The sequence below is a fragment of the Phaethon aethereus genome (assembly GCF_964289735.1).
Source record: "Phaethon aethereus genome assembly, chromosome: W".
NCBI lineage: Eukaryota > Metazoa > Chordata > Aves > Phaethontiformes > Phaethontidae > Phaethon > Phaethon aethereus.
Window position 1 is genome coordinate 37,733,369 of NC_138581.1, and position 24,878 is coordinate 37,758,246.

General features: G+C 38.7%; 1 protein-coding gene across 1 annotated transcript in view; it reads right to left on the reverse strand.

Moving 5' to 3' along the window:
* LOC309415180 (E3 ubiquitin-protein ligase UHRF2-like) overlaps positions 1–24,878 on the reverse strand; it is a gene marked incomplete at both ends in the record, with an annotated part of 157,369 nt that overhangs the window by 22,823 nt on the left and 109,668 nt on the right. Inside the window, 5 exons of the mRNA XM_082012621.1 lie at positions 3,373–3,477; positions 7,133–7,240; positions 7,583–7,706; positions 10,810–10,996; positions 17,100–17,209. Coding sequence (XP_081868747.1) covers positions 3,373–3,477; positions 7,133–7,240; positions 7,583–7,706; positions 10,810–10,996; positions 17,100–17,209 — 634 coding nt within the window. The remainder of the gene's footprint in view (positions 1–3,372; positions 3,478–7,132; positions 7,241–7,582; positions 7,707–10,809; positions 10,997–17,099; positions 17,210–24,878) is intronic.

The following is a 24,878-nucleotide window of genomic DNA, read 5'->3' on the forward strand; positions in this document are numbered from 1 at the left end:
GAACCTCATGCAGTTCAACAAAAGGAAATGTCAAGTCTTGCACCTGGAGCAAAATAACCCCGGACACCAGTACACGCTGGGGGCCCACCATGTGGAAAGCAGCTTGGCAGGAAAGGCCCTTGGAGTCTTGGTAGACACCAGGTTGAACATGAGCCAGCAGTGTGCCCTTGTGGCAAAGGTGGCTGACAATATCCTGGGCTGCATAGTGTTGCTTGCAGATGGAGGAAGGTGATCCTTCTCCTCTACCCAGCACTGATGAGGCCACACCTGGAGCCCTGTGTCCAGTTCAAGGCTCCCCAGTACAAGACAGACATGGACATATTGGAGGGAGTCGAGTCTACCAGGGGAGGTGCCTTGCTTGACCTGCTGGTAGGAGATGTGGCGGTCGGAGGCCGTCTTGGGCTTAGCGACCACGAAATGATAGAATTCTCGATTCTTGGAGTGTTTAGGAGGGGGGTCAGCAAAACCACTACCATGGACTTCTGGAGGGCAGACTTCAGCCTTTCCAGGTCACTGGTCAAGAGAGTCCCTTGGGAGACAGTCCTGAAGGGCAAAAGGGTCCAGGAAGGCTGGACAGTCTTCAAGAAGGAAGTCGTGAAGGTGCAGTAGCAGGCAGTCCCTATGTGCCATAAGACGAGCTGTCAGGGAAGATGACCAGCTTGTCTGAACAGGGAGCTTTTGCTGGAACTCAGGGAAAAAAGGAGAGTTTATCACCTTTGGAAGAAGGGGCAGGCAATTCAAGAAGAGTACAGGCATCTCCTTAGGTCAAGCAGATACAAAAGCCCAGCTAGAACTCAGTCTGGCCACAGTCGTAAAGGATAACAAAAAATGTTTTTACAAATACATTAACAACAAAAAGAGAGCCAAGGAGAATCTCCATCCCTTATTGGATGTGGGGGGGAACATTGTCACCAAGGATGAGGACAAGGCTGAGGTACTTAATGCCTTCTTTGCCTCAGTCTTTAATAGCCAGTCCAGGTATCCGCAGGGTATTCAGCCCCCTGAGCTGGAAGACAGGGATGGAGAGCAGAATAAACTCCCTATAATCCAAGAGGAAACAGTTAAGGACCTGCTATGCCACCCGGATACCCACAAGTCTATGGGGCCTATATGGGATCCACCCGAGAGTACTGAGAGAGCTGGCGGAGGAGCTTGCCAAGCCACTCTCCATCATTTATCAGCAGTCCTGGTTAACAGGGGACGTCCCAGATGACTGGAGGCTTGCCAATGTGACACCCATCTACAAGAAGTGCCGGAAGGAGGATCTGGGGAACTACAGGCCTGTCAGCCTGACCTTGGTACCAGGGAAAATTATGGAGAGGTTCATCTTGAGGGCACTCACTGGGCATGTGCAGGACAACCAGGTGATCAGGCCCAGCCAGCATGGGTTCATGAAGGGCAGGTCCTGCTTGACCAGCCTGATCTCCTTCTATGACCAGGTGACCCACCTAGTGGATGAGGGAAAGGCTGTGGATGTTGTCTACCTGGACTTAAGTAAAGCCTTTGACAGTGTCTCCCACAGCATTCGCCTGGAGAAACTGGCGACTCATGGCTTAGACAGGTGCATTCTTCACTGGGTAAAGAACTGGCTCGATGGCCAAGCCCAGAGAGTAGTGGTGAATGGAGCTAAATCCAGCTGGCGGCCGGTCACAAGCGATGTTCCCCATGGCTCAGTTTTGGGCCCGGTCTTGTTTAATAACTTTATCAATGAACTGGATGAGGGGATCGAGTGCTCCCTCAGTAAGTTTGCAGATGACACCAAGTTGGGTGGGAGTGTTGATCTGCTCGAGGGCAGGAAGACTCTGCAGAGGGATCTGGACAGGCTGGATCAATGGACTGAGGCCAACTGTATGAGGTTTAATAAGGCCAAGTAGCGAGTCCTGCATTTTGGTCACAACAACCCCATGCAACGCTACAGGCTTGGGGAGGAGTGGCTGTAAAGCTGCCTGGCGGAAAAGGACCTGGGGGTGCTGGTTGACAGCCAGCTGAACATGAGCCAGCAGTGTGCCCACGTGGCGAAGGCGGCCAGCAGCATCCTGGCTTGTATCAGAAATAGCATGGCCAGCAGGAGTAGGGAAGTGATCATGCCCCTGTACTCGGCACTGGTGAGGCCGCAACTTGAATCCTGTGTTCAGTTTTGGGCCCCTCACTACAAGAAGGACATTGAGTTGCTGGAGCGTGTCCAGAGAAGGGCAACAAAGCTGGTAAGGGGTCTGGAGAACAAGTCTTATAAGGAGAGACTGAGGGAACTGGGGTTTTCTAGTCTTGAGAAGAGGAGGCTGAGAGGACACCTCATCGCTCTCTACAACTACCTGAAAGGGGGTTGTGGTGAGGTGGATGTTGGTCTCTTCTCCCAGGTAACTAGCAGTTGGAAGAGAGGAAATGGCCTCAAGTTGTGCCAGGGGAGGTTTAGACTGGATCTTAGGAAAAATTTCTTTACTGAGAGGGTGATCAAACATTGGAACAGGCTGCCCAAGGCAGGTGGTGGAGTGACCATCACTGGAAGTGTTCAAAAAACATGTGTACATGGCACTTCAAGATATGGTTTAGTGGGCATGCTGGTGTTGGTTTGCTGGTTGGACTTGATGATCTTAAAGGTCTTTTCCAACCTTAATGTTTCTGTGATTCTGTGAGTCCAACGAAGGGCCACTAAGATGATTAAGGGACTGGAGCACCTCACATATGAGGAAAAGCTGAGAGAGCTGGGACTGTTTAGCATAGAGTAGAGAAGGCTCAGGGGGATCTCGTCAATGTGTACAAGTATCTGAAGGGAGGGTGCAAAGAGGATGGAGTCAGGCTCTTTTCAGTGGTGCCCAGTGACAGGACAAGAGGCCATGGGCACAAACTGAAACACAGGCGGTTCTGTGTGAACATAAGGAAACACTTTTTACTGTGTGGGTGGTTGAAAACTGGAATAGGCTACCCAGGGAGACTGTGGAGTGTCTATACATTGATATATTCAAAGGCTGACTGGACACAGTCCTGCTCTAGTTGACTCTGCTTGAGCAGGGATGTTGGACTAGACCCTCTCAAAAGGTCTCTTCCAACCTCAATGATTCTGTTATTCTGTGACTTGTAAAATATAAGATTTTAAATTAAAATAAATTCAGACTATATAAGCACATTGAATCTTGACTTCCATGAACATTCTAAAATTCAGATGTAATTAATGAGGCTAAGAATATTCTTTAAGAAAAATTTATTAAAAAAATATTCTAAAAATAGTAACACATAGCAAATTAGATATTGGGTAGCAGTAATTTTGCATACTCATATTTTCATAAGTACTAATTTTAGGATCAGCAACAGACACCACTTTTCATCTTTATAAACTTTAAAATAACATGTTAGTGGTTTGACTAACTGACATACCACTTCATCTTCAAATCCTCCAGCTAGTACAAGTGAATAAGCTCCATCGTTACTGCGTCCATGAATTCCACCAACATGGGGTCTGTGAACACCTGCTTCACTCACCTTGAGTATTAAAGAAGAACAAATTTTAAAATAACTTTTTGAAACCACTGGCCTTCTGCAATAATTTTTCTGTTTAAAAATTATTTCCATAAGCATGTTTGTGTAACATGATTACCATTAAAGGAAATAAATTTATGTATTTTTTAGGGTTTTTAAGGAAAAAAAAACCACCACAAAAGAAAGGACATCCAATGAAAAGAAAGGACAATATAGAACAGTGCTGATAGAAAGATGAACAGGTACACTTTGTCCCTTAGGAAAAATTTTCACGATTCTTGCCATAAGCAACATTTAAGACCAGATTCATGGTTGCTTAGACCAACACAAAGAAGATACAGATTATCTTTCTAATTCAGTAGCATTTTAAATTTGTGTAAATAATTATGCAAGAAAGATCATAGCAAGTAAAAATTTTTTTGTGAAAATTATGTCAAGTATTGTTAAAAGTTAACCAACTCAGGAAAATGCAATCACATTTACAGCATTCCTTCATCTCTGAACATTTTCTCTTTTTCCAGTTCTCAACTCCTGTACTTTCCACACGCACACACTTTTATGCAATTTAATAAGATTTTGCATTGCTTTGCTATTGTCATAAGAATATAACAGTCATCAAACTGCATCAAACCAGAGTTCCAGCTAGCCAAATATCCTGTCTCTGACAACAAATAAAACCAGATAGCTGGTCAGTGTGAAAACTGACTATGCAGGTGCACAATGATATTTACATATAAATCTTCTCAGTTTCCAGCTATGTGTGGCTTAGATTTCCTGAGCCAAAGGCATAATCTTTGCATTTCATGGAAGAAAAGTCAACCAATGGCTATTAATTTATCTACTAGAGTTCTGGACTCTTGCACATTCTTAGCTTTCACAATATCCTACAGGAAAGAGTTCATGGTATTTCTGCATATTCCATGAATTAGTACTGCTTCCATTCATTCTTAATCTCACACCTGATCATTTCATTTGATGCCCTCTCCTTTTGCATCAAAAAAGAACATACAGTTGTTCCCTATTCACCTTCTTCAATTTTAATAGACCTCTGTAGCATGCCATCTTTCATACAGTTTTTGCACGAAATCCTTTAACCATCCTTGTTCTTCATAATTATATTGCTTTTCCTCTTCCTTTCTTAATAATTCCTAACACTTGATTTACATTTCTGACCACTACTGAGCACCAAGATGGCATATTTAAAAAATTATCTATTACAAGTTCTCTTTCCTAAATGATAATAATTAGCTGAAAGCCCTTTATTAGCTATGAAAAGTAATGATTTTTTCCCCCCTCATCTTTACTATCCATGACAACTTAGCATTGTCACTTAACTGTCAGTTATTTGTCAACTTTTCCAGACCATTTATGAACAGGTTGAACAGCACAGGTCTCACTACCACTCTGTTCTCTCCCATTCTATTAAATATCATTTCATTCATTCCTCTCTCCCTTCTTTCATTTTCATGAGGTATCCAGAATTTGACTTAAAATTTAGATTTCTGCCCTTTGGATGCTGTTCTAAGTCAATTTCCTTCTAGGAAAAAGAGAGTTGTAAGCCTTCAAACTACACGACTACAGGATATAATACATCACATTTAAATATTTTTAAGAAGCTTTTTGCATGAAAAAAGGAAGAAAACCATGAGACAGCATTTACAGCATTTTCCTTCTAAATTCTCATAAATCTGCTAAAACCCCATTTTCATACAAAAGAACAGTTGAATCAGAAATAAAAGTGTAACTTTTTATGTGGAAAAAAATGTTGATCTTTTAAAAAAGTATATAGTTATTATATAGCCATTATTAAGTAATTTTATAAAAATTTTTATAAAAAATTTTAAGTTTTTATAAAAAAAAGTTTTTATAAAAACAAATGATAACTCTTCTAATATCTACACCCTATATTATAAGTCTTATCTGCTTAATTTTCTGAGAAAAACAAATCTCTTTACTTATATTCCTGTTTGCAATCAGCACTTCTGGGATCTATTTGATCTATTCCACCAATGGAATACTTAAAAAGATGAAATCCTAATTTTTATTCCTGCTGATACTGACTGATCCAGTAACAATAAAATTTGATTCAGAGATCTTGAGTTTGCAGAACTGATTTTTAAAACTTCCCCTAAGAGAATATAATTTACCTGGAAACTAATGTAAAGATTAATGATTACAGAAGTACTTTTTCAGGATATAAATACGTTTTGAAGTATTTATTTTAGTTTGCTTCACAGAAAAGTTCTTCAAATATGGTAGGAATAAATCAAAATATCACAAAAAGCATAAAAATAGTAATTATTTTTCTCAAACAATCAATATCTGTATTGATGGTAGTGCTCACGTTAGCATCAAAGTAAGACAAGATTCAAGGAACTTGTTTAGTATTCAGCTGTTTCACTGTGAATTCTATTAAGGGGAGAAACTGAAAACTGTTGCTAAGGGGTAAAACCTTTGCTGTTGACCATTTACACCTGAAGACTTGCATGTCATACCAATCCCAAAATTATTTGGACACCCATTTTCCATAAGAAATACAGGGTTTTTATAAGTACTCTCTTTGGAGGCAATGGCTGGGATGAAGACTTCAGAAAACACATTAGAAGAGGCTTTTGGTTCTTGCCACATCCCTCTTCCCCAAGGGGAAGAAAAAGTCTCTGTCTATTCCTCTAGCTATGGTGGGAATACTCCTGAAATATGTTCTTCTACTCCACACTGCTCATTCGTGTCCCCTTTGTGCTGACACAATATTTGTATAACCACAAAGTGAAATGGATTGGGAAAATTACCCTCCCCCACAAAGGATTGTTTTTCTGCCAGATTACTTTCCAATATAGTTTATTGTATGGCCTGAGATACATTTGTGACAGAAAACGGAAGAGACAGTGCAAGAAGTGGACATGGCTGGGTGGACGACTACTTTTAGTAGTCAATACTGGCTTGTATTAGTTTAAAACATTCATCAGCCTAAAGGAAAGTGCTGATGCCAGTTGTGTATGACCCAAAAGGAACAGGTAATCAATTTAGAGTAATACAATCAGAGGTGGCTCTTATCTTGGGGACAGTGGGTTCCACCCCCACCGGAGCTTTAGAACCCTCAGCAAAATCTTATTTCTTTCCTGTGCTAAGTATGGATAGCATGCACACTAGCACCAAGCCTGGCACCACAACACATTGGAAAAGAAGCATGCACTGAAACAGGAACTATATTGCAACTGCACAGTAGCCCTCAGTGGGGATCCTGACCAGCTAATAAGCGTTAGAGACACCACTGGATACAGTCAAATGTTTTCTGAATTCTATAATCTATATCCATAAGCGGAATGGATCTGTTCACGTTCCATAGCACTAGACTTCAGAAAATATTCAACTTCCTCTAATTATTTCAGTTCAGAGTTTAACACATGAGATATAAGTCCATCCTAATTATAGCAGGCTCCCCTTTAAAAATAGTAAGCACTATTTTTACAATTGCAATTAAGTTGTATTTTCAAATGAGTATACTTCGAATTCCACTATAGTTGGCAGTATCTTGAATATTAGAATTAAAATACACTCTCTATATTTATTCTTAAGAATTGCCAATCCAAAAATAAGTTTTGTGCCCAAACTGTACCTATTATTCAGATTTATTTCAATTACAAATCTAAAAACATACCTGAACTCTGAATTTCCAGGTTGTCCCAACAGGGACGCCAGGTATAGGACCATAGTGATTAGAAGGGACAATAGTGCATTCCTTAGTGCGACCAACACAAGCCATGCCCTAAAAAACACATCAGAGAGAATGAATTTTATCATAATTAAAATACTTTATAAAAGCTAATACAGGTACCAAGACATCCAACCATTAAACACTTCAAAATATATTAATATAAAAATTGTCAACAGCAGTTTTAATTAATTAATTAATTTTCATGTCTATTTACTTCTAGTCATCTTAATAATTCTTCAGATGTTTTAACTTTCGGTAGACAGTGTACAGGATTCAACATTACAGCCTGTTCAATACTGTACTGAATTTTGTTTAATGCATATATATAAATGTAGTTAAAGATGTAACACATACATGAACGATGAGCTATTTTAAAACTAAAATACACTCTACCTTGCCCCAGTCTCTCTGGCTTTCAGTACTGGCAGATGGCATCTTTGCTTTTTTTTTACTCTGTCTGAGTTTTTCTCCAGCCTTTACAACTTCATTAGAATCATTTTTACATGAAGGACAATACCTAAAATAAAAGTTTCGGTAAATTCTTTATTACTTAGTAATAATGGCAATACATTTCTTCTAAGCAAAATAGTGTCAAATTTGTTCATCCTGACTAAATATTTTGAAGCTAGCAAATATACAACAGTTTTTAAAAGCTGAGGACTCAGGTTGAAAAGATAAACTCAACAAGAACAAATACTGTCCACTTCTAAAACAAGACTTTTTTTTAAAGTAGGTTGGTAGAGGTGAAATATTTCACTCTTCTCTTCTCATGCGATGTACGAGAGGTCCCCATGTTTCCTGTATTCCCTTCTCATTTTCTCTTCCTTTCCTTGTTTGTTTGGATCACATAGGGGAGAGGAGAAATGAGATTAGAGTATACTGCTGACTAATGCTCATGGTTAATTTCCACATCCTGCCCACTCATCATCTGCTTTTACTGCACCAAATCTCACTTCAGATAGATGGATGTGGAACAGCCCTAGGGTACCACAAAACATGCATGCATGTACACATGCATCCTTATCCTACCCCACCATGCCTAAGGCATCAGGAATGTGACTCAGTACTCAACAAATGGGAAGAGTATTAAACTCCATTTCTATATATTTCTTTGCCTCATACGGCATTTGGACTCATTCCAGCCACCATAAAGCCATTACAGTTGAAAAAGGATAGGAGATTGTAGGAAACAGTGGCTAAGGCAAAGGGAGGAAGGGAGCACACAGATCCTTTTATTGCTTCTAACAGCACTTTTTTACCACTCCAGGAGTGCCAAGGCAAAGGCAACTGCCATTGCTTCTGGCTTCCATGGGCTGAGTTTGGTCCAAAAGTCACTAGTGGAAGAAGTCTGATCTATAATAATAACAACAATATATTTAGATTACTACTACTACTACTAATGCCTTTCTTTTACTATATACCTTTTATCTTTGAGTATGAACAGAAAGACTAGTTACCATAGGGCAACAAGTCACTGTGTACAGATATTTCACAAGAATTGCCTGTGTACACACTCTAAACCCTCTAAGAAGATGGGCGCTACCTCAAATCATGTTTTTATTTGCAACCTAGAATTCATATACTTATTGCACAACACAGTCGCAATTCACAATTCAGTTTAGCACTTGGGGTCTTGGTACTCTTAAAGCAGCTTATTACACCAAAACCAAGATATAATGTAAAAGTATTCTAAAATTCTAAAAATTGAAAGATATAGACTAAAACAATCATTTCCAAATCATACCTGTTCAATTTAAAGGTAAAGAAGAAATTTTCCATAATTTTCTGCTAGGCATAATCTACCTGGACATTGACATTCAGGCTATGTTTTTTCCTGTTCAGACATGTTTTGAGGGTTGGGGTTTTTTTTAAATTAAACTTGGAGCATGTGTATTTTCTTTTCTGTAACCTTGTTGTGATTAATACTGGAACGTAAAATTACTTTTTGCTGCTGGAGTACTGGTATAGAGTCTTTTACAAATAAGGGGACCTGAAGAAGAATGGATGCACTGTCAGAGGACAGATCCTGAATAATATTCCCTTTAATATTCTGGATGACTGTAGTAAAAAAGCTTCTCAGTTTTTATATCCAAAAGTCAAGCACAGTCACAAAAGAACACTGTTTAAGGACCGTGACCAACTCTGAAACTATAGCAGAGAACGCTTTCCAACACATGATTTGGAAGCACTAAGATCTTTAGCTCACTTCCATAAGCAATTAGCAGGAAGTGAATGGATGTTGGGGCAGATTAGTCTTCTGTGCACAAAAGTAGAAAACCTGGGGATATTTGGGATTCACATGCTGCCCAACAAAGACTGCTGAATAAAGATTATATATACCTGTGTACACAATCATTTTGCATATACAAGAAATGGGAAGCACACAGACAATAATTGCTATATTTAGTCCCAACAACTCATACATATTTGCAATATGTATTGAAAATATTTTCTAGATAGTGTTCACATTCAGCAGTTTCTCCAAACAGAGCAAATATGAGTAAAATTCTTTTCAGTTTAGGATATTCAAAAGGAAATGTCTATTTCCTTTTAAATCAGCAGAAGCATCTCAGTGTGCAAATATACACAATGAAAAAACCCTCACCAAATGTCATAATTGAAGTTGCACATAGGTATAAATATAACTGGAATTTGGGGAAACTGAAATATATTAGCCCGGGAAAAAAGGTAGAGGATTAGACACTGAACTACAAACAAACTTATGAGGCAGCTCAGCTGACGTAATATAGTACACTAAGTTATTTACTTTCATAGAATGTTAAAACTTGTAAAGTACCTAAAATATTTTTTTGAAGTGTGGTTCCACTAAAATCTATCACAAAGTGCAGTTCAAAGTTTTTCTTTAAAACATGTCCATAGACATCTATTGATGTATTCATAATGGAAAACTTAATTCTAAACTTCTATTTATAAGTCACTTATAAAAGACTAGCATTTAATATATTTTACAAGCAGGTTATAAGTACAAATGGCATGAGTTGCACATAACTGATACAGGTGAGATGTGGCATGGAACTCAAGATTATAAGCTTCAATGGGCTGATGCTGGCTCCATGCAGAGTCAGCTCAGAATGGAGTTAGCTAAGTCCACCAAGGCCTACTAGTTTTCTGGTGGTGCTAGAGTTACTGAAAATGGGGAGGAGTAAGGTTTTCTCACAGCAGAAAAAATGAATGAAGCAGCTATAGGATAAGGAAAGGGCAAGGAGGCAGCAACAGGGGATGAGACTGAGGGGAAAGAAAAGGATTAAAAGAGAAGCAACAATGAAGCCCGAATAAAACAAATAAAAGGTTGGGGAAGCACCACTGTAGGTGTTGCTAATTAAGTATAATAACATCAGTTAATGTCACAGAGGTCATGAACTGAACAAGCTAATTTCTGAAATTCTGTAATGAACAGTAATGCTCAATACCAATAGTTTATGAATTATATTTATTTTAAAAAATTAACATAAAATGTAAATATGTTTACATACAGTGCAAGGATGAAAAACATACCAGAAATATAAAAGCTCTTCAGTAATTCCTCTAGTTGCAAATAACAAAGAGGTACCTTGTGTAGAATGGGAATATACATAAGTAAATCATCCTTGTATATTTACCAATCCTCATCTTCTGGTATCTTGCTTAAGGGAGGGTTCAGGCAGTATATATGATAAGCCATATTACATTCATCACAAAGGAGTTGCATGTGAGCATCCTGTTTTCCACCACACAAGTAACAGGAGCAAAAGCGACATTCCTTATCTGGGTCAGCCCTGCAGTGCTTGCATTCAGGGCCACTCTTTCCTATCAAAAAAGATAAAAAGCCACAGGTCTTAGAAAACTGATTTCAGATTTATAAATGCAACACAATGGAAAAAGAATATATATATATATGTGTATGTGTGTGCCCACATGAACATGCCATGGATGTAGTAGCTTTGCTATTACAATGAAGTCTGGGTTTAAAAAGATCAAGCCAACAGGAACAGTTTATACCTATATAACACTTATGTATTACTACATGACTAAGCTACTGTCAATATCAACTTGTGTTCTTCAGCCTAACATTTATGAAAGGGTCATTGTCATTTTCCAGGTTAGGTTGCAACCTAGCCTGTTGCTCTGCTACCCTGGCCATCAGGGGATAGGGGCGTGGGGGATGTAAAAAAGAAAGAAAATAGCTCTACACACTCAAACAGTGGCAACATAATTCACTGGCAGCTTGACTGCACTGAGTCCATTATAACAACTGACTAATTTTATGAAGACTTAGCACTTATTAATGTGAATAAATAGACTCATTTTGATGGACTAGGTCATGAGTAGATATTGTTCTGCAAGTTGCCTTGGCAGGCCTGCCTGTAGAAGGACTTGAACAGAACTGTGAAATTACAGTCCTTTATAGTGTTGCAATTTAAAAAAATGCACAGGGTTGATAAAGAATAATACGGTTTTATTCTAATTTCATCAATTCAAGACAATTTTTATTTAAATCTGATAGACAAGTTCCATCTATATTCTTAGTAATAAATTATTTTTTCCTCTTAATTCAAACAGACAAATGAAAGGATACATATAATTATGTTGGTTTACTGAAACTTAAGCACTTGGATCAGCCTACATTAGTGTTGTAAAATGACCAGATTACTGTTTTTATGCATTACTACATCAATAGGACTCAATCCTTTACACATATGAGGACTGTCCCTATTTCAAAATGGTGCTTTTATAATGAGGCATTTGACTCCCTGGACTAATGGAATTTCTTCTGCCATGTGTACAAACAACAACGAAAGTGACCAATCAGCAGCTTCTCTGATTCCTCACCACCACTACTCCACCTGTACACTCTTCCCACAGATCAGACCTTGGCATATTCTTCAGTAAGAGTTTTCTTAAATATAGATATTAATAAATTTTAAAGGGATAGCTTAAGACCTATGAAGAGCAAATTACAACTCAGAAAAACTCCATCCCTCTAAAAAATTAATATCCAGATGGATATAAGAATTATCAATCAAGGACGACAGATGATCCCAGATCACCAATTTTGATACAGTTTCTTTTTACAGAAATGGAATTAATGCTACACTTCTGTTTCTACTCATTTGGGAATTTGGACCAACATATCCTTCATATAGTAACAGCATAGGTACTGGTTCCTCAGCTAAGGTAAGAAATGCCTTTATAGTAAAAGGGGAACATTTAATAGTGTTAGAAGGAGAGAGTAGGTAAATGGAATACATGTAGCAGAACTGACTATTACAGAAAGTGTCTGAAACAAGTATACAGAATCACAGAATCACAGAATCACTAGGTTGGAAAGGACCTTCAAGAACATCAAGTCCAACCATTAATCCAGCGCCACCATGTCCCCTAAACCATGTCCTGAAGCGCCACATCCACACGTTTTTTGAACACTTCCAGGGATGGCGACTCCACCACCTCCCTGGGCAGCCTGTTCCAATGCCTGACTACTCTCTCAGTGAAGAAATTTTTCCTAATATCCAATCTAAACCTCCCCTGGCGCAACTTGAGGCCATTTCCTCTTGTCCTATCACTGGTTAGTTGGGAGAAGAGACCAACACCCTCATCGCCACAACCCCCTTTCAGGTAGTTGTAGAGAGCGATAAGGTCTCCTCTCAGCCTCCTCTTCTCCAGACTAAACAACCCCAGTTCCCTCAGCTGCTCCTCATAAGACTTGTGCTCCAGACCCCTCACCAGCTTCGTTGCCCTTCTCTGGACACGCTCCAGCACCTCAGCATCCTTCTTGTAGTGAGGGGCCCAAAACTGAACACAGGATTCAAGGTGTGGCCTCACCAGTGCCGAGTACAGGGGCACGATCACTTCCCTACTCCTATTGGCCACCACACTATTCCTGATACAGGCCAGGACGCTGTTGGCCTTCTTGGCCACCTGGGCACACTGCCGGCTCATGTTCAGCCGGCTGTCAACCAGCACCCCCAGGTCCTTTTTTACCAGGCAGCTTTCCAGGCACTCTTCCCCAAGCCTGTAGCATTGCACGGGGTTGTTGTGACCAAAGTGCAGGATCCAGCACACCCATACACACTTAAGAGCACTTGACCACAGCTCAAAGAACTATAGCATTAAAGGAAAACAATTTTGGAGTGAGTATTTCCGTGTGAAAACCATCAAGAAAGACTATGGAGGTGAATCTGACAAACTAAACCATGATGATGTGATGCAGGATATAATAACAACAAGAACAAAGTAATGTGATGACCAGATCACTTCCATATGGCTGAAAGAACATTTTTCTTACTTCAGTGAATAAATGAGCCTTGAATCAGAGGACAAGGAGGAACCGGAATGATTGAGAGTTTGGGTTGGAAGCAGGAAGCTAGAGCAGTAGTCTCCAAATTTTTTTGTTTGTGCACCCCATCAGTAAAAAACTTTTGAGTATGAACCCTCATTATATATTAATTTATAAATATAGTATGTTAATATATTGTATTTATTAGTATATTTATTTACAAATTATATACATGTACTACTCTACTAATATATTATGTACATTATAAAACATACACAAAACCAGAAATTAAAAAAGGATGAGAAAGATTAAATAAACACTATTTTAAATTTCATTTAATTTAATTTCATTTCATTTTTTAACAGGACAAATATTTTCTTCCTGCAGCCCAAAGGATTGTCTTGCACACCCCCTAGGGTGCATGCACCCCACTTTGGTGTCCACTGAGCTAGAGAACCAAGACACCTTTGATAATAATGGACAAATGAGTAGCATGAGTCAAAGTTTAAATTAGCTTCTCTTTTCCCCATATTGCATTTTCTTCAACCATCCTATGAAGTTTACAATTGATCTTCTGGTTCTCTGGAACTACTGCAATATTTAATTATATCATTCACTTGGGTAAACAGAACTGTTTTCTGATGCTGCCAAGTAGCTCTAGACTGTCAGAAATGCTATAAATTAAGAATAGCCTTTTCTTACTTTTAAAAGGAGAAGTGATATATCTTGAGGCCTACCACATAATATTTGGTTCCTGTTACTACTATTACTTTAGGACAAAGGTAAAAGGATACAATAAAAAAATTAAGATAGATGAGAAAAACTAAATATATAGCTATTTTTATTACTGATAACAATCGATTTGCAAGAGTTTCCTCATGTCCTCTAACAGAGGAACTTCAAAGCAGACACAGTGAGAAGAAGGGGAAGGACTGGGACAGAAAATATCCTTTTCCCATTTCTATTTTAAACTGTTTTAATAACTCAAATTGCATTGATTTTATTTGCACTGTTATTTGGGTAGAGATGAGCCTGTTCACCCCTACCATCACTGTAAAATTTAGTTGCATAGGTTCTTTCATATTCCCTTCTTTTGTAGGAAAAAACTTATCCAATGCATGTAGTACAAATTTAGATTCTGATGGAAGTTCAAGTAACATGTTGATGACCAGTTCTGTTTTGACCAGTTTCTGTTTTTCTTTTCATATTTTAGTTCATCTAAAATATCACAGAATCACAGAATCACTAGGTTGGAAAGGACCTTCAAGATCATCAAGTCCAACCATTAATCCAGCACCACCATGTCCCCTAAACCATGTCCTGAAGTGCCACATCCACACGTTTTTTGAACACTTCCAGAGATGGCGACTCCACCACCTCCCTGGGCAGCCTGTTCCAATGCCTGACCACCCTCTCAGTGAAGAAATTTTTCCTAATATCCAATCAAAACCTCCCCTGGAGCAACTTGAGGCCATTTCCTCTTGTCCTATCAGTAGTTACTTGGGAGAAGAGACCAACACCCTCGTCGCCACAACCCCCTTTCAGGTAGTTGTAGAGAGCAATGAGGTCTCCCCTCAGCCTCCTCTTCTCCAGACTAAACAACCCCAGTTCCCTCAGCCGCTCCTCATAAGACTTGTGCTCCAGCCCCCTCACCAGCTTCGTTGCCCTTCTCTGGACACGCTCCAGCACGTCAACATCCTTCAAGCCAATTCATTCTCTTTGAATTCTAGCTACTGTTATTAAAATACCAGTCTACTGTTTTTCTTAGCATACAAATAAACTGAGCGAGCTGTATGTATTTAGATGGCTAATTTTTAAATGTAGAGTAGGACTAGGGAGGCAAATACAGAGGAGCAATAAAGAAATCAGTTGAGCCATAAGCAATAAGAAAACTATAGTGCATTGTGCTTCATAGAACAAATTCAGGACAGCTTACAAAAAAAAGATCAGAATAACAGCAGGAGAAAGTGAAGCAAACAGTGTAGTGAGAAAGTTGGACTTTGGGGGAAAAAAGTAGATGAAGACAAAGGAATAAAGTTACATAGCCAGCAGCAAATTAGCAATTAAATCTTTGAGGTTAAAATGTAAGTTAATATTGTTGTGTTACACTTACTTATGATGGTTTGTAAAAAATAATCCTGAAAGAAATGAAAAGGGGATCAAGAATTGCATAGAAACCATATAGGTGCAGATTTATAGATATCAATTACGTGAGAGGTTTGAGAACAGGTTACAAATAAGGAGACAAAGAAATAATATGTGACAGTAGTAACTGAAAACGAGTAGGAACTGAAAACTTGATTCTTATACAATAAAACATGGAGCCAGTGCAGGAAAATATAGAATGTAAAATAAATAAGGCCTGAAGCCTAATCCATGACCTAAAGTTAGTGATAAAGTAATCATTTACATAAAACACAACTTTAAACTTAGTTCCACTGCACTATAGGGGTGTATGTAATTAAATAAAGCATAATAATAATAAATTGACAAATTTACATACCCTCTCAAATCAGTTTTATAAACTAAAAATATACTCTTTCTATATATATAAATTAGGTACATAAATGCAAAGCAGATATAACTTGGTTTTACACTATCTCTAAATTTTAAAATTTCTCAAACTGCCAGTTTATCACAAAAATATTATTTTACAATGTTGAGAATCACCCATAAAGTGACTAAGAGAACATAAATGAAATGTTTTGTTAGTTTTCATTGACTAATCTGAGAAAAATAAATAATAAACAATGAAAAAATTATTTGCTTAAAATGTCTTCATTTATTGAAAATTACATTTCTACTTTTATGAATACATTTGCAAATGGAATTTGCTTTTTTAAAAACACTGATTTTTAATGACATCATTTCTTTAATAGTACACTGCAAATAAAGTCTTGTGTATTAATGACACCTACATACAATGACACAAATATTAGCCTTAGATTATAAATGAAAACTAAACTGCGATAAATTTGCTTCTTCTAAAATTCAGTAATATCTATCAATAATGCCACAGATCAACCTCTCAGTGTTCCCATTATAAACACTGTCTTATAACTCCTATTCTTAGGATACAATGTTAAACTGCTTTTTAGAGAACTGCCCTTTGGGTGGGGCAGGGAGGAGACATAGTGTATTTAGTGTTCAGGAGGACATAAGTGGTCAAATAATAATCTAAAATCAAATATATATTTTTTTTTCATAGTTCTAACAAGCCTGACACTTTCTTGCTCTACACAGCTAATGATTTTTCAGTCTTTTGAATCTGTTAAGAACTCAAATGAGATGTCAATTAAGATGATAGTAAGTTTTGTGATTCGTATACCTGCCTAGGAACTTATCTCAGACTATGAACTCACTCCGTACAGATAATCTAAACCATCAGCCATTTACCTGTTTATGAGATTATATTCATAGCACTAATGTGTTGATACATTACATCAAAAATTTATTCTCAATATGCCATGTAATAAAGCCACATTATAGTAAAAACTTTTCAAACCAAAAATCTGTTTTATTAGACACAAAAGAAACCTTAATTAAATTAATTCTGTGCTCTAATCCCTTAATTTTTTAATGCCATTCAAATATTGAACTAACAGTCTTAATCATACTATAAAAAAAGCATACTTTTGAAATCTCCATCTCCAAATGTTAGTGGATAAGCTCCTGGCTTTTCAATCTTGTACATTTCCTCTATAAAAAGGATTCTGCAGTCATTTATTGCATCTTCTGGGCCTCTGAAAAATAAAAATATAATAAAGTACATTGAACTCTGTTTCTCAGTCTTAGCCTCTATAATTGGCAAACCCTAAGCAAAGTAGTATAGTTAACTGGCATCTTTTATCAATGATAAAATAGTTTTTATTGACTTCACAAACAAATTTCAATGCAGTGCTCTAATATGTAGCAATATCAAAACACAGTGTACAGTCTAGTTAGTGGCACACATGAAGAACATCCCAACATAATGTTTCATTGTCCAGCTTGATTCTTCTAAGGATACTTCTAATATAATACACACCACAACAGCAATTTTACCTTAAACCAACACACAGTTATGCCTCATTTTCCTTCTAAATAACAGGAAACTTTGAAATGAAAGTATATTGAATTGAAAGTATATATGTATACATGCATATTTGTGTGCATGTGTGCACGTGTGTGTATAAATGCAAAATATAGAAATATAAATATATCTTAAACTTTAGACAGATCTATATGGAAAAGTAAAAACAGACAGGAATTCAATAAATTCTTGGCTATTAATAAGCATCCATTTAAATTCTGAAGCATACTGTATTAAACTAGTAACATAAAACTTTGTTGAGAAATAAACTGTATTGACAATTTCAGCATAAATCAGGTATTGCAGCTACAAATGAGACTTTCCCTATTAACTAGCAAAATGGAATTTTTGGCTTGAGGAGAGAAGGGAAAGAAGAAAGAGGGGACAAGAAAAGGATGTCTTCAGTAACAGGTTAGACAAGTGCCTTTCAGAAATAACAACAGGTACAGTTTATCTTAAAGAATGGTCTAAGAGGAACTCATTTAGTCCCATCCAACCTTGCTGTTTATGATTACTTAGATGCTGAATTTAGCTACTGTATCTCAACTAGGACCTTGGATCAGGGGATAATCACAATGGTGAGTGGCTCTAAATGACATCAATCAAGGATTCCTTTTAAGAAGCTTTGTTACCTATAGGGAAATAAGCCATATGTGTGTGCAAGAAGTCTATAGGCAGGTTTTTTTGACAAGTCAACTTTAATAGAGCTGGTCAAGAATGTTTCAGCAAATTGTTAGACCACATGCCACTAAGCTATGAGAGCTATTTTGAGAAATGAACCAGAAGTAACATTCTGCATCTCAACAAAAATGTGTCTTCAAAGCTCAAGCAGCAAGTACCAAAGGTGTTAGATGAAAAAAAGATATTATCTTGGATATGGAGTTATACCACAAGAATATATATAAACATCAGTAAGAGAATCTATAGAAACTGAAATCCCAGGTCTAAATGGTAAAAATATAGCATTAGGACTGCATTATTGTGCACTTAAACAACATGATAATAACAATTACGAGATGTTGAAGGCCATCAGACATATTAAGAAGAAAGGAAACATTACAGTAACAGATCAGGTACTAGATCCAATGTCAAAATTAAATTTTTAGACACTGCCAATGAGGGTTCCTTGGAGCAGCTAGCCAGGAATACACAAAAGCTGAAGAACTCTTGACTTGGTCCTGAGTGACTTCATGCACTGTGCAAGACCTGGTTCATTGCATTACTGCATTGCTCTGGAATGATGTACTTAAATTCAGTATCTTCGCAAGAGTAAGAAAAGCCAAGTTAAATTCAATTTCAAAAAGGAAAATTAAAAAGAATTACAAAAGCTTCCTTAAAAAATAATTGAGTAAAATCTGTACAGGCAGTGTGAAGACTACTTAGACAACATGCTAGACACTGAGAACAAATGTATACCACCTATCAAAATATCACAGAAACACAGAACCATTAAGGTTGGAAAAGACCTTTAAGATCATCAAGTACAACTGTTAACCCAACACCACCATGCCCACTAAACCATGTCCTGAAGTGCCATGACTACACGTTTTTTGAACACCTCCAGTGATGGTGACTCCACCACCTCCCTGGGCAGCCTGTTCCAACATTTGACCACTCAGTAAAGAAATTTTTCCAAATATCCAGTCTAAACCTCCCCTGGTGCAACTTGAGGCCATTTCCTCTCATCCTATCACTAGTTACTTGGGAGAAGAGACTAACACCCACCTCACCACAACCCCCTTTCAGATAGTTGTAGAGAGCGATAAGGTCTCCCCTCAGCCTCCTCTTCTCCAGACTAGACAACCCCAGTTCCCTCAGCTGCTGCTGCTCATATGACTTGTTCTCCAGACCCCTCACCAGCTCCATTTCCCTTCTCTGGACACGCTCCAGCAATTCAATGTCCTTCTTGTAGTGAGGGGCCCAAAAGTGAACACAGGATTCAAGGTGCGGCCTCACAAGCGCCGAGTACAGGGGCACAATCACTTCCCTACTCCTGCTGGCCACACTATTTCTGATACAGGCCAGGATGCTGTTGGCCTTCTTGGCCACCTGGGCACACTGTTGACTCATATTCAGCCGGCTGTCAAGCAGCACCCCAAGGTCCTTTTCCACAGGACAGCTCTCCAGCCACTCCTCCCCAAGCCTGTAGCGTTGCATGGGGTTGTTGACCAGGTCCAAAACTGAGCCCTGGGGAACACCGCTTGTGACCGGCCGCCAACTGGATTTAACTCCATTCACCACTACTCTCTGGGCTCGGCCGTCCAGCCAGTTCCTCACCCAGTGAAGAGTAAACCCGTCCAAGCCACGAGCTGCCAGTTTCTCCAGGAGAATGCTGTGGGAGATGCTGTCAAAGGCCTTACTTAAGTCCAGGTAGACAACATCCACAGCCTTTCCCTCATCCACTGGGCGGGTCACCTGGTCATAGAAGGAGATCAGGTTGGTCAAGCAGGACCTGCCTTTCATGAACCCATGCTGGCTGGGCCTGATTGTCCTGCACATGCCCAGTGAGTGCCCTCAAGATGAACCTCTCCATAATCTTCCCTGGTACCAAGGTCAGGCTGACAGGCCTGTAGTTCCTGGGATCCTCCTTCTGGCCTTTCTTGTACATGGGTGTCACATTGGCAAGCCTCCAGTCTTCTGGGACCTCCCCCGTTAACCAGGACTGCTGATAAATGATGGAGAGTGGCTTGGCAAGCTCCTCCGCCAGCTCCCTCAGTACTCTCGGGTGGATCCCATCAGGCCCCATAGACTTCTGAGTGTCCAGGTGGCCTAGCTGGTTGTTAACTGCTTCCGCCTGGATTATGGGGGGTTTATTCTGCTCTCCGTCCCTGTCTTCCAGCTTAGGGGGCTGAATACCCTGAGGATAACTGGTCTGGCTATTAAAGACTGAGGCAAAGAAGGCATTAAGTACTTCAGCCTCATCCTCATCCTTGGAGACAATGTTCCCCCCCACATCCAATAAGGGATGGAGATTCTCCTTGGTTCTCTTTTTGTTGTTAATGTATTTGTAAAAACATTTTTTGTTATCCTTTATGACCATGGCCAGATTGAGTTCTAGCTGGGCTTTTGTATCTGCTTGACCTAAGGAGATGCCTGTACTCTTCTTGAGTTGCCTGCCCCTTCTTCCAAAGGTAATAAACTCTCCTTTTATTCCTCAGTCCCAGCAAAATCTCCCTGTTCAGCCAGGCCGGTTGTCTTCCCTGACAGCTCGTCTTGCAGCACATGGGGACCGCCTGCTGCTGCGAATTTAAGATTTCCTTCTTGAAGACTGTCCAGCCTTCCTGGACCCTTTTGCCCTTCAGGACTGTCTCCCAAGGGACTCTCTCAACCAGTGTCCTGAACAGGCCGAAGTCTGCCCTCCGGAAGTCCATGGTAGCAGTTTTTGCTGACCCCACTCCTAAACACACCAGGAATCGAGAATTCTATCATTTCGTGGTCACTAAGCCCAAGACGGCCTCCGACCACCACATCTCACACCAGTCCTTCTCTGTTTGTAAACAGCAGGTCAAGCGAGGCACCTCCCCTGGTAGGCTCACTTACCAGCCGTGTCAGGAAGTTTTCTTCCACACACTCCAGGAACCTCCTAGACTGTTTCCTCTCTGCTGTCTTATACTTCCAGCAGGCGTCTGGTAACTTGAAGTCCCCCACAAGAACAAGGGCTTGCGATTGTGAGACTTCTGCCAGTCACTTGTAGAATGTTTCGTCTGCCTCTTCGTCCTGGATGGGTGGTCTGTAACAGACACCTAGCAGGATATCTGCCTTGTTGTCCTTCCCCCTCATCCTTACCCACAAGCACTCGACTGTGTCATCACAATCATTGAGCTCTATACAATTTACACACTCCCTAACATACAGAGCCACCCCACCGCCTCTCCTTCCATGCCTATCCCTTCGGAAGAGCTTATAGCCATCCATTGCAGCACTCCAGTCATGTGAGTCATCCCACCATGTTTCTGTGATGGCGACTGTAATAGCTACCCTGCTGCACAATGGCTTCCAGCTCCTCCTGTTTGCTGTCCATGCTGCGTGCATTGGTGTAGATGCACTTGAGCTGGGCTATCGATTTTCAAGAGTGAATAAAAGGAATCCAAGCAAGGCTAAACAGCAGGGAAATGGAAATTACAAGAGGCAAGAAAGCATCCTACAAAAAGAAGAAATTGTGTCTAAATGAGGAAGATAGGCTCAAAATCCATCAGGTTAAATGTAAAAGCACAATAAAAAAGACAGAGATGTACAAAATGCAAAAATGCTTGGAAAAGCACTGATTAAGAGCATATTTCAAGATCCTTACCACTACATTCCATTATTGCTGCTCTAATGAATTTATCATATCATAATCAATATATCATAATATATTTGCTTGGAGACAGAGATATAATCAGTCTGTAGTGAACTGATTTTACTGTTAGCCTTGAATTAATCCAAAGATTTAAAAAAGACAACTCATGGTATTGCGAGAGGCTGTCATGGTTCGACCTGGCAGGTAGCTAAAACAACCACAGAGCTGTTTGCTCACACACCCCCAAAGGTCGGGATGGCGGAAAGAATCGGGGAAAAAAAGGTAGAACTCGTGGGTTGAGATAAAGACAGTTGGAAAAGACAGAAAAAAAAAGATAATAAAAATGATAAAAGAATATACAAAACAAGTGATGCACAGCACTATTGCTCGCTACCCGCTGACCGATGCCCAGTTAGTTCCTGAGCCGTGATGCCTCCCCGGCCAACTCCACCAGTTTATATACTGAGCATGACATCATATGGTATGGAATATCCCTTTGGCCAGTTTGGGTCAGCTGTCCTGGCTGTGTCCCCTCCCAGCTTCTCGTACACTCCCCGCCTTCTCGCTGGCAGGCCAGCATGACAAGCTGAACAGTCCTCGACTGCTTAGCAATAACTAAAAACATCAGTATGTTATCAACATTATTTTCATCCCAAATCCAAAACACAGCACCAGCTATCAGGAAGAAAATTAACTCTATCCCAGCTAAAACCAGGACAGAAGCCCTTGCTAAATTCAAACCTTCAAATGCCTTGATATATTGAGTGAAGCAAAAGTGAGAGTTCATCAACCTTGAAGTCTAGCAAAGAAAAAGGCAAAGCGGCATTTGAACTTTTCTGGTATTGTGACTCTCATTGTCAGCCTGCTACCGACTTGGGCAGACTTGATCTGCACTTATAGCATCACAGCTTTGCTGATATTTGTATTTAAGCTGCATTAAGTCCAGTTTGGATAGGCTTTAGAAACACTACAATGACAACCTTTAATTGCAGTGCAGATAGAGAACAAATGAGAATTATTAATACATGGTTAGATCTGCTGTTGCAATGAATTTTTTCTTAATCTTTGTTCAGTTTCACTCTTCTGTTTGATAATGTTCTCTAATTTATCTTAGTTTCACAAAAAATGAAGTAATGATGACAAATTTTTCAAGACTTTTCCACTAGGGTTTGACTGAGAAATGAGTAAAGAAATACCACATAACAGATATGCATGTCAAAAATACAGTAAAAAATATATTTTCCTCATCACAAGTTTTATTGACTCTACACCATACACTATATACAGTGTTATTTCCTGTCATTGTGCCAGCAACTCAATGACACCTTTTGTCAAAAGCAATAAAGATCAATAAAAAGTTGTATTATTTTGAATCAAATATTCAAGCCCTCTTAAACATAATATTGAAGAGCAAAAGAGTCAGTGAATGGAACAACTGCAGGTGTCCTGCTTCCCTTTACTGCCTGCCAAGTTTTTTTCTTAAGTACTTAACAAATCACCTAAAAAGAAGTCTCTCATGATAAATTACAGTTTTTATTGAAAATAATTAATAGCTAACACTAACACTAAAGGATTGATTTTACAAACCCAAATACCTGAAATCAAGTAATTCCCATGGAATTATATTCTTTACACAAGTTTATCAATACCTGGAAGTTTATCTTGTACTTTTACCATTGAGATGAATGACTGGGGTAACTCAGGCGATTCAGAATTATACCTGGATGAATCATAAGAAACATCAGGGCTCAGAAAATTTTGCTTTCTACATACTGTCGTAGTTGATTGGCTACATATATATTAACACATCAATGAAGCCTGAACACTTAGTCAGGCAGAATACTCATTGAAATAAATAAGATTCTACTTAGAAAATGGACTTCATTTGGCCAAATAAATTCACTATCTGGGAATACAATATTTCTCTATTGTGGCTTTTTCAAATTTCTTCCAGAGGGTAGTGAAATAAGAATACCTACTTACCATCTTCAAAATTTAAACATAACTATTAGGTCACTTAGGTTTAAAAAAAAAATAAAAATTGACCCATAAAATTTCTAACTGAAATAAAGAGAGTTTTTATTAGATAATGTAGATACCACCTTAAATATCTGTTTTTGCCTATATAAAGCATATTTTGATTAACCCATTTTAATGGGGGGAACACAAAAGAACCTTTGCCACTAAGAAAACACACCCCAAAGAGCAGTTTTAAAAACATTATCAATAACCAGAGGTTCATACCTGAGGTTCATATATAACAACCTCTGGACAGTTTTGTTTTGCAGAAGGTCATGAAGTCCATTTCTGCAGTTCACCAAATGTCATACACATATTAAATGCATTACATGGAAAAACCATAAGGAAAGTCAAGCAGTGGAGCAGGCATGCAGAGAGATTGTACAGTCTTCATTCTTGGAGGTTTTCAAGACCAGACTGAATAAAGCCTTGAGCAACCTGGTCTGACATCATAGCTGACCCTGCTTTGAGAAGGAAGTTGGGCTGGAGACCTCTTGAGGCTCCTTCCAACCTGAATTATCCTATGATCTTGAGATCTCTGGATTGTTTTTTCTTTTAAAACATACTTCTCCCCTTGATAAGTTTGTGCTTAATAATTCAAACTTCCTATTCAATGCCTTGTTTTAAATTTGAGGGTGTTTTTTCTTAAATGACAATTGTCTCTAAAATGAATTCATATGCCTTCTCTACATTTTGAAACACGAGAAGCCATAATACACTGAAATATTTTATCTAAATCACTCCTATTAACCTAAATTTAAAAGCAATACTCAAAACAGATTTGCATATGCTTGCAAAAGCTACCAACTCAACATCTTTCACATTTAAAAAATGCGACTATTTCTGGTACGTAAGAAAAATATTAAATTGCGGCTCATCATAAAAATATTCTGCCATTCTCTCCCAATCAATCATGTCCTACATTAGAAATATTCATAAAAATTCAACATTCCTTCATTCTTACAATAAAAAGCATTCTAAAATCTGAATGGTTAAAATAATTTTAAAGAAAATATTTTTAGAATTATGATACTGTTTGTTG